The sequence below is a fragment of the Pleurodeles waltl genome, chromosome 1_2 (assembly GCF_031143425.1).
Source record: "Pleurodeles waltl isolate 20211129_DDA chromosome 1_2, aPleWal1.hap1.20221129, whole genome shotgun sequence".
Lineage (NCBI taxonomy): Eukaryota > Metazoa > Chordata > Amphibia > Caudata > Salamandridae > Pleurodeles > Pleurodeles waltl.
In genome coordinates this window covers 268,178,054-268,189,526 of record NC_090437.1, presented here as the reverse complement: position 1 = coordinate 268,189,526, position 11,473 = coordinate 268,178,054, and the positions used below count along the sequence as shown (strand labels likewise).

Here is an 11,473-nt window from a genome sequence, read left to right as displayed (position 1 = left end):
GTCCATTCACGCGCGCGCAGTGCATAACTAGCCAAGATCTTTGCCATTAGCCTCTCCATACCACTAAAGCAAAAAAGGGATATCATTGCTCCATGCAATAGGGCATCAAGGCAGTTTTGTGACCTGGTTGCACACCCAAGGACATGACCTGTTAAGTGCCACCTACACCCCAGTTAGAGAAAACAGAAATCAGGAGGTTGAACCATTATGAAACTTTAATGAATACTCTCAGAGTGCTGCAGAGGACCCCGCACATCAAATACAGCCAGTTGTACAATTGGTTAACATTTACAGTTTGATGAACACACAGCTGATGAATGCCATGATGCCCCTGCCAAGATACAGGCTGAGAAATGTTCCTACCCCACCCACACACGGACTGTAGGAGAAGCCGCATCAGAGTTTAGACAAGTCAGGTGCCAACGTTAGATGTGTGACATGTTTGTTTTTCTCGCCGGTCCTTGCCATTTTTCCAGTGCTGATAAACTTGGTCTAAATCAACTTTCCCATTTGAGAGGTAAGTTGTCCTCATCAGCATATTTAGGTGACTCTCCTCTAGTCTGTTTCTTAATTTGGACTTGATGGAGTTCATGAGGCTGAATCCTCGTTCGCAGTCTGCACTTGAAGCCTGGAAAGTTGCACAGATATCAACAAGCTGAGATACAACACTATACTGTGCAGCATTCCGCAGAGTGAAATTCACCATGTCTTGAAAGGTCCTAAACAATCCGTTTTTTATATGCGCTGCCACCACATATTTATAATCTCTGTACTGCCGAACAACATCACCAGGGGTGTCACAATCACCCAGGACCAAGACCTTCTTATACTTCTCAACAAGTATTTGTACATTCTCAGTCCCAAAATCAAACTGTGATTGTGTTGTTACTGTATGGAAATCAAAGCTTGTCCATTCCTTCAATTCATCTTCTGGGAACCTTCTTTCCATGTGCTCACAAAGAAGTTTAATGAAAGATAACATCGGCTCACTATCATACTCTTGGTCCTCCCTGTACAAAGCCATCAGATCTCTTACTGTGTCACTCCAAAAGAGAGTGTCGCCCAAGTACTGTTCCTTTATTTGGGTAATTTCTGCTCTTGCATGCTGTACAGCTTCAACGGTGGTCAAAGAGCTTTTCTGAAACAACTTGCACAAAGATGCAAGTTCACCCAGAATGTCATTTAGTGCTGCAAAGGAAATATGGTAGTTTGAATCCGATAGTTTTTTGTAGCAATATTTAGCAAATGGGTCATTCTCCTCAACTCTTTCATGATCAAAGTATTTGAGAGCAACCTCATAATTACACAAGAGTGCACCAACAGCAAAATGCCTTGAAAGCCACCGCACCTCATTGAGTGGCCGAAAGGAGACCGCTTCACATTCAGTGACCAAAGCAATTTCGTCCAGCTTGGACTTTCTTAAAGGTGAGCGGGAGAACACAGTGTTGACAGTCCTCAGTAATGTTTCCATTTCCCTGATCATCTGCACTTTTTTCCAGGCATCATCAACTCCCAAATCTTCTCTGTGCGCAACACAGTGCTGCTCAACTAGATGAGGAATGGATTGTTTGAGGCGGGTAGCAACACCATTGTTCTTTCCCAGCATCACTGATGCACCATCTGATGTAAACATGACCATTTTCATAAGGTCCAGCTTATTGGCAGTGTAGAACTCTTTTACAGCTGTAGTGATAGCCTCCGCATTGCATGCACTCAGAGTTACAATTTCCCCAAACACTGTTTTGTGCTCTGTTGATGCTACAGATCGGAACTTGAAGTAGAGGATGAGCATTTTTGTAACAGAAATATCTGTGCTCTCATCAATTATCAATGTGTGATACCGAGCACTGCGAAGTTCTGCCATGAAGTCAGAGCGTATTACGCGGTCGATGGCCTCCAAAAAATCAAAGGCATAGTTCTTGCTCCTCCAGCTGTCTGGTATCTTCACATACAATGCGACGTGGTCATGGATGTCTTGAACAGATAACATTGATGTGTTCATTTTGACTGCTAGCAACACATTGTTGATGAGAATCTTTATCTCTTCAGGCAGGGATCTTTGCCGTTCAACTACTTCTAGTCTGTTTGCTCTGTCACTGGCGGTTTCCGTTAGCATGGTGCGCACTCCAAAACCCAGCCTGGCATCAGCACTTATTTCTCAGTGTCACCAAAGCAGATTCATGAACTTTGCTACATAAATGGCGTTTCAAGTAGTCAAGTTTCCAGCCATCACTCCATTTCTTCCCAGTAGAAAAGTCCCCTGCGATCTTTGCTTCTGCACATACTTTGCAAATCAGGCCTACTTCTAGATTGTATAGAAATAGCTCTCCCAGTTGTACGCAAACCTTGCTCCTGGACTTCTGTGTCTCAGTCTCCACAATTTCTTTCAGCCATTCTTCTTTGAACACAAGACAGCATTTCTTTCTTTGTGGTGAAGCACTGCTCTCTGATGAAGTCACAGCTTTGCGCTTGAACATTTTGGTGGCAATCAGTCTGAGCCTACTGTGCCGCAAATCCTGCAAAAAAAAAAAAAAAAGGACATTAATTCAAGTGAGGAACATTATTTAAAGTTGGTTTTTATGCTATTGAATGCAATCTACCAGACAAGACGGAGCTATCTCTTGGAAAATGTAGCAAGCAATTACCTGGGCCTTTCTGTTTGATCTCACACCTGCCTGTAGATGTAACACTGTCTAAGATGTCTGCAATAGAAGAAAAAACATGGTTACAGCACATGCTTGTGTTTAAGATGTACTGCAAGGAAAAACTACTAAATATTTACCTGGTCTTTCTGCTTGTAGTCACGTCTGCCTTTTCTAACCAATGTTAGAACTTTCTAAGAAGCCTGCAAAAGAACAAAAAAAAGGGATTAAGAATGTTTTCATTTTATAATGTACTAGGTGCATCACAAGTGAAATCTACCAAATAATGACCAGTACTGTCTGAGATACCTGCAGCAAAAGAAAAGATAGTTAACAGTTGGTTACATCATGTTGTCATATTATAATGTGCCAGGTGACCCAGATGGGTTACCTACCAAATAATTACCTGGTCCTTATGCTTCTACACATGTCGGTCTATTCAAATCTTTAACTTGCTCGGTCCGACAAACCTGTAATAGAAGCAAAGGTGTGGATCATGAACATGATTTATGTAGAGACCCTTAATCCCACCTGGAACGTCTACAGATTTACCTGGTCTTCCTTGGTACTCATGCCTGCCTGTTCAAATGCAAATGGTGACTGGCTGTAATTGGAAAGAAGATATTTAGCTTAGGCTATAGGAGTTACAAAAACATTATGCATGACCGTTCCAGAGCAATTGAGTAGTTACCTGGGCTTTCAGTTTAGATGAACTCTGGTTCCATATTATCGTCTGTTTGGAAATCTACATCATGCGTTAGCCCTTCGATGATGCGGCCTTTACAGGCCTCAAGTTATCTGCTCAGCCACTCGCTATGACTAATCGGATTTATAAGGGTGAGCCATTTTTAGGCCCACTGGCTCGTTCTGGCAAGCGGACAAAAAAAAGTGTTCTGTCCATTCAGACGGTGAATGAGCAATGAAGGTGCCTTTACGTCTTGTTGTTGTCTTGTCATATTTGCTGTGCATGATGCAGGGAGCGACGTTGCAAGAACGTTGCAACGTGCGCGCTTGCCAAAGGGGCCTGCGCGATGGGGGAAGGAAAGGTGCGCGCGCGCCTTACAGGGAACATTGCCCACGCCCTTTAAACGCTGTTTTCATTGACTTCAATCCAGATTCAAATAAGAGCATTTTCTGCAATAGGAGAGCACGACTATCGCTCTAAAAGGCTTATTTGAGCTGAGAAAGTGATAATGCATATAAACAACTATGAAGTATGACAATGATGGAAAAGTTGATAACAGAACATTTTCTACTGTTCTGAAGCATTTCCTAGCTCATTAACCATTAATTTTAAACATAAATATCACTTGCTCGCTTGTATGCTAAAGCAGGCAAAATGATGTTTAAAACACTCCCCGCGGCATTTAAAAGCTGTTTTCATTGACTTTAATCCAGATTCAAATATGAGCATTATCTGCCTTAGGGGAGCACGTATATCAATCTAAAAGGCTTATTTAAGCTCAGAAAGTGATAAAGCATATAAACTACCACAAAGTATAGGAATAGTGGAACATTTGATAACAGCACATTTTCTACTGTTCTGAAGCATTTCCTAGCTCATTAACCATTAATTTTCAACTCAAATATCACTTGCTCGCATGCTAAAGAACGCCAAAAGATGTTTAAAACACTCCCCGCGGCATTTAAACGCTGTTTTCATTGACTGCAATAGGGGACCACGAATATCGCTCTAAAAGGCTTATTTGAACTTAGAAAGTGATGTTTAAAAAACTCCCCGCGGCATTTAAACGCTGTTTTCATTGACTTCAATCCAGATTCAAATATGAGCATTATCTGCCTTAGGGGAGCACGTATATCGCTCTAAAAGGCTTATTTAGGTTTAGAAAGGGATAACGCATATAAACTACCACAAAGTTTAGGAATGGTGGAACATTTGATAACAGCACATTTACTACTGTTCTGAAGTGTTTCCTAGCTCATTAACCATTAATTTTCAACTCCAATATCACTTGCTCGCTTGTATGCTCAAGCACGCCAAATGATATTTAAAACACTCCCCGCGGCATTTAAAAGCTGTTTTCGTTGACTTTAATCTAAATTCAAATATGGGACAAATATCACTTGCTCGCTTGTATGCTACAGTAAGCCAAATGGTGTTTAAAACCTGCGTCCTGAAGATGTCCTTCCTGCTCGGCGGCAAAGAGTGACCCTGTCCTCGTGCTGTGTCTGTTTTGTAGACGCAGCGCTGACGTCCTCTCTGCCGCATGATGCAGGGAGCGATGTTGCAAGGACGTTGCAACGTGCACGCTTGCCACAGGGGCCTGCGCAATGGGGCAAGGAAAGGTGCGCACGCCTTACAGGGAACATTGGGCCTAGCTAGAACCTGAGTGTATGAGGTGCTGTCCTCTGGGGGCAATGGTGTTTAAGGATAGCAGTCTGGACTGTTATCAGAAATCGGATCATCGTAGAGGTCCTATGGGTCGACATTATCTTGGTGTGAATCTGCAGAGTGTACTGGAGACTGCAGTGGGGGTAGTAGGTGGAGAGACAGTCAGGTGAGGAGAATGAGGAGGAGACTGATGAGGTGAGAACTGAGGAGGTGGAGATTTTTGTTTGGGTTTTGGCACTTTAGCTGGTGGCTGATCAGTGTCCAATTGTCCTTGAAAGGCCAGCTTCCTCTTTGTTTTTAGAGGAGGTGCAGTTAGGATTTTGCCAGTGTCTTTATGAATCTGAATTCTGGCGTGCCTGTAATCAAATTCCTCCATCTGCCTGAGTTCCTCAGAAAATCTATGGCTTTCTTTAAGTTGTTTGGAATGTCCATGCTCCTCCGTGTATATAGGTCTTTTTGGCTCCGAAGCCGGTTTCCTCGGGATCGAAAGGCCTGGAGTAGATGTTTGCCTCGGCTCCGAGAGGGATTTTCGAGGCTGCGACTCGATGAGTCGGTGTTTGCCTATTTCGGAGCCTGTGCTTCGGCTCGAGTCCGAAGGCTTCGGTGGCATGGCCTTTATCGGTGCCGAAGTTGTTGCTTGGTCACCTGAAGTCTTTTTACAGGTGGAGCCATGGCCTGCCGGCAGTGGCATTCCCGAGGCCTTGTGTTTGGGCTTGGATTGGACAGGGGCAGGCGTACTCATGTGCTGTTCTGCCGTGACTGGTCTTTCATCCTCGAACTCTTGCTCGGAGTCGGACCCCCTGAACGGAGACTGCGGCGTGCATAATCTCCTCTTCTTCCACGTCGAGACGTTTGGTGCTTCTCAACACTATTTCCAACCTTCGCGCTCTTCGGTCTCGTAGAGTCTTCTTTGAGCGGAAGGATCTGGAGGCCTTGCAAGTATCCTCTTGGTGGTCTAGAGATAGACACAGGTTACAGACAAGATGTTGGTCTGTATAAGGGAACTTGGCATGGCACCGAGGGCAGAAACGAAACGGGGTCCGGTCCATGAGGCTTCGACAAGGCTTTTCGTCGGCCCGACCAGGCCAGAGTTGGGCGCGTGTGCCCCGAGGGGCAAGTAAAGGAGTTGGATCCGCCGGTACCGAAGTGTCGATGATAGATGGTACGCGATCGAAACAATACCTATGAATTTAGAGAGTTTGTAGCACTTTTCCGACTTGAACTACCGGAGCGAAAAGAAACACGTCCGAACCCGATGGCGGAAAGAAAACAATCTAAGATGGAGTCGATGCCCATGTGCAATGGAGCCGAAGAGGAGGAGTCACTCGATCCCGTGACTCGAAAACACTTCTTCGAAGAAAAACAACTTGTAACACTCCGAGCCCAACACTAGTTGGCAGGACCTATGCATAACATGTGTATCTGCAGCTACACATGCCATCGAACACACACATATGTGTATGTGTATATATATATATATATATATATATATATATATATATATATATATATATATATATATATATATATATATATAGTCGCCAGTAGGTAATTATAGTTAGGACTTAGTTTCCATAGGAAAAGCATTTTTTGTTTTGCCAATAACTTACTGCCGTTTGACGAATCTTTGCAAAATGTTCAAAATTAGTACGTCAGTTCAGCTGCTGTCTTTAAAGTTTTGGGGTGATTCATCAAGGGGGGGGGGGGCAGAGAAAAAGGGAGTCCCGTTTTCCCCATGCATTTTCCCATTGGGTCTTTAGAAACGGCTACAGCCCGAACCACTGAACGGAATCACACAACATTTGCAGGAAGGGAGATCATTGTACGCAGATCATGCGTTTATTGATTTAGTGTAAATCTGTTCAGAAGTTTGAGATAATAAAGGGAAAATAAGTATAGCTTTATAAGGACGCAGAGGCACCTCAGATCCCAGAGATCTCATGGGGGGGATCAGATTGGCTGCCAGAAATTCAACTGAGCAGAGTCACAAAAAAAATCTAAAAAAATAAAAAAGAAAGAAGAAAAGGGAGCAGGGTAGGAATACTGTGACCCTCTAGCCTTGGTGATGGGGTCTCCCTGGGACCCCACCAGGGCAAAAAAGGGGCTCCACAAATTTGGCAAAAATGTTTTACAAAAAGAAAAAGAAATAAAAACCCACGCTTGTTCAAAATGTATACCCCGGGTGGGCCAATAAGGCAATATTAAAAAAAGGAGGGGGGTGCACAGGGGCTTTGAGACCACTACCTCCCCAGGGCTTTCTTGCAATTTTAGAGGGGAAACGTGCAAACCCCCTTCCATTGGAGTCGTATGAGCTCTGAGGACCACCACCTCCCAGGGGCTAAATTTATGCAGGGGGGCCACATGGACCCCAGGGACCAACCCAGGCCCTGCAGTCGACCCCCACTATGCATGGCTGAAGGCCGTACGCGGCGGTGGCTGGATTAATTTAGAGTAATTAAAATTACTTAACGTTAAAAAAACCACAGAAATTCACTGGAAAAAACAGAGGTTACAGAGACGTTATAGGTAGGTTCACATTTTATTCACACAAAACCATAGAGATTCAGCAGTTATCTCAAGCCATCCTTGCAATGCACTGCTAATTACCCCACCTATTACATCACTCATAACATTTTTGATAACATCACTGATAATACCAATGTTACATTTGCAGTAAAATTATTGAGGCGAAAACTGTGCATGGCGGGGGCTAGAGTTATAGTTACATTGGGGCATGAGTTATAGTTACTTGAGATAATCCTTAACTGTAACTGCTGAATTTCTATGGTTTTGTGCAAATAAAATGTGAACCTAACTAGAACGTTGCTGTAACCTTTGGGTTTTTTAAGTGAATATATATACACATATAATGTGGAGTTTTTACACTTTTTTAATAATTTTTTTTTCTTTCTCTTGCTTGTTCTCAAATTAACAAATGTAAATTCCACAATGCTAATCATGGATGTTTTTCCTTAACTTTCCAAAGTCTAGAATTATTAGTAAATATATAGGGGCTTTCCAAGATGATGTGGCTGGCACAATCAATTATGCAATATTAGTTCAGATCATTGAACAGAGGCAGAATTGCTGTATATGGTGAGCTGTGTATTTTATACTAGATATCAACCCAGGGCCATATGGTAAGTAAAACAAGAATGCACATTCTAATTCTGTACAACATAGGGTGTCTATCAGTTCAAGTCAGAACATCCTCATCTTGATTGGCTGCCAGAGAGAATGCACTGAGCATGACCTTCGAGAGATTTTCAGCAATTCTCCCCAAAATATGATAATTCCCTCCAGTCTTTCTTATGCATATCTGTAACAAGGCTTGACCCACGATTGTATTTCCCCATGTCTTCTGAGCTCTGAAATATCATGAATATGTAGACTTTCAAAATAACTGAGCAGTAGTCTGTAGTTTGTGATTGCACAAGTGCTAGCTATCTGGGTGAGCTTCTGTTGAAATCCATAACCCTGCATCATTGAACATTCCCCAATGCATTCTAGGATAAAAACTAATCAGATCAATTGATGCCCATTAAGCAGATCTAACTCTTACTTCTCTCTGGGCACTTGCATTAGATCCTGCACCCCTAAACAAGCTAACGTTTTCCAATTATACTAAGAGTGCTATTATAAAGCAATCTCAAAACTTATTAGCCAATCAAAACCTTAAGCCCAGCAGTTTCCCAAGGCAACAGGTTATTAAACCACTTCCAAAAAATTAAAACCCTCCCACATAAACAACTACGTGCTTTCAAACAACCAGGTTTATATTTAGCAATTATCCTCCAACCTTACTATCAAATTGCATTCAATTCAAAAGCATCAATAAACACAAAATCATTCCTTCTCCTCCTTATATTGCTCCAATAAACCCACACTCATCTTCAATAGTGGCTGTCCCCTTACCGTAAAGGTGCATCCTCTCCTTTTCTCTAGACCAGAATGCAAGGAAACCATTATCTTCTACCTCTAAACACCCACAGATGGCCAATCAGAACCTTCCACTCACAGGTACCACATCAGATACATGTTTCTTCATTCCATAATCTTTTTCATTCTGGTACGCTCTATTATAGCAGTTGTTTCCAATGCGCTTGTCTCTATTGGTTCCTCCTATGGGCCAATTAGCTGCCTCGAATACCTGCCACAAAACTTATTACTCCACAGTGGTTTCCATTCTGGTCAGCTCTATTCTAGCAGTAGCCTCTATTGAGCTTGTCTCTATTGGTTCCTCTTATGGACCAATCAGCTGCCTAGAATCCTCAACACTGCCAATCATTAAGACCCTATGGATACAGTCTAAAAACAGTTTCCATTCAGATCCGCTCTATTCTAGCAGTAGTCTGTACTGCACTTGCCTAAACTGGTTCTTCCTATGGACTAATCAGCTGCCTTGAATCCTCGTCATAGCCAATCCATCAGAATTTCAGAAGTTAGAAAATTGAAAAAGGTGGAGTTGTCAAAGTGGTGGGATAGGATAATTCTGAAAAGTTATATTGAAAATGAATGCATCACTAAAGGATTAAGAATACTAATTTTCCCCTTCTTTGATGAGTTTGAGAAGGACCTTCTAAAGGAATAGGAAGAAAATTTATATATCATCATTCAACATGATGCAAACGTTAATAAAAATGCAGAGAAAGGTCAGAAAATTAAAACTACAAATTGCATAACTCAAAAAAAGAGTTTAAGGAAACGAATCTCAAAGAATTAACTGACACAAATTATGAGTTTCTTAAAGAATTGATCAATAATCACCAGCTGGCTATTAAAGATAGAAAGATTAGTAAAGTAAAACAAGATGAAAGAGACTTTAATAATGGAAGGATCTTTAACTTTGCAAAGAAATTTGATGAGACCTACAAAATGGCTAATAGTGAAGGCAAATATTCACTAGTTGAAACAGGCTTGATTGTATACAGTAGCTCTGATTTGACTTCGATTGAAGAGCCAGGGCGCAATAATCCAGGAATACCAAAAAAGTCCTCTCATATGTCATATTTTTCCAAGGAACTCCAAAGAATAAGAACTGTAGGAAGACAAGAAGAGGAGGGAGGAGGAACAGGAAAAGCATGAATTGTGACCAGAAATTGAGGGAAGACCAAGGTCTGAGCTACTAGGGGAAACAGACAATGATGGCTCACTGTAAGTAACCCATCATTAGATAGGATTTGACCTATAATGAGTTGGATGTTTTACAAAGGCGTCTATCCTTTTGCCCTAATGAAAGTTGAGATCATACTAACCTAGAAATTGATCCAAATTTGGTAGAAAATTTAAGTTGGAAAGCTCATTTCCACATTTGATAAATATACAGAAGAAATATAAGGTTATGAGATCCAATGAAAAATTTCTGAATTGAAAAACCTGCATTTGTTATTAAATGAGAAAAATGAAACGGATAGTGCTAAACGTTGTGACTCCTTGAATATTGAAATGGATTTAATTTGTGAGAGTTGTTTGGGTCTCAAGGTTTACATCTCAAGGGAGCCACTTTACAGCTATTGATATGTTTGCGAACAAAACACAAAAGGATGTGTTTTGGATGGAAAAATAGCAGATTCTCTAAAAAAAGGACAATTTGTCATATAGTGAACGATGTGCTCTCAAAAGTTTAGGTACTGATGCCTCCATTGTCATCCACAGGGCTGATAAGTTGGGAGGGCATTGTAATTATTGAAAGATTGAATTACGTCTAAGAGATCAAAAGGCAACTGAGTGATCACAAACATTATGCTACCAGTGGCCTAACATTTTTAAAAGGTTACACATGTAGAAGGAAACAGGATTAATTATCAATACTGAATATAGATATATCAAGGTTGATAATCCCATTTTTCCATATTTTTCCTAAAATACACAAGTCTAGAGCATCTCCTTCGGAATGACCTATTATCTCAGGGCTTGGTGGTCTGACTGAGCATCTGTCAGAATTTGTTGATGTATTCTCGAAGCCTCTTGTGATTAAATTACCATGTTATATAAGGGGCAAAATGGACCTTTTCAACAAACTAAGTGATGTAGTCTGGGATCCTAGGATGATTTTTGTCTCCCTAGACGTAGTTGGATTGTATACATGCATCAATAAATAATTCAGACTCAAAACCTTAGAACACATCTTGTCCACTAGGAGTGCTAGTTTATACAAACACTCAAAAATGCACTTTGAAATGGTTGAATTGATCTTAGCCAAAAACCTTTTCCTCTTTGATGATTAGTGGTACTAATAAATTCAGGGGACAGCAATGATGTCCAGGTTTGCACCCTCTTATTCCAACCTTTTTCATGGGCTAGTTTGAGAGGGTTCATGCCTGGGTCCCACCAGCAACTGAATGGATAATTAATTTTTTTCTAGAGACGCTTTATTGACGTTTTCTAGATTTGGACAGGTCCTAATGAACAACTGAAAAGATTGGAAAGATATTTGCATTATCTGAATGACAATAACTACAATATGCAGTTTACCATG

General features: G+C 41.4%; 1 protein-coding gene across 1 annotated transcript; it reads right to left on the bottom strand.

The window, feature by feature from the left end:
* Positions 1-233: 233 nt before the first annotated feature.
* On the bottom strand, positions 234-2,797 carry LOC138295491 (E3 SUMO-protein ligase KIAA1586-like). The gene is made up of 2 exons (XM_069233834.1): positions 2,646-2,797; positions 234-2,516 (listed from the first exon to the last, which is right to left on the bottom strand). The coding sequence occupies exon 2, from the start codon at positions 2,114-2,116 to the stop codon at positions 413-415; it is 1,704 nt and encodes a 567-aa protein (XP_069089935.1). The 5' UTR covers positions 2,117-2,516; positions 2,646-2,797; the 3' UTR covers positions 234-412.
* Between the last annotated feature and the right edge of the window lie 8,676 nt (positions 2,798-11,473).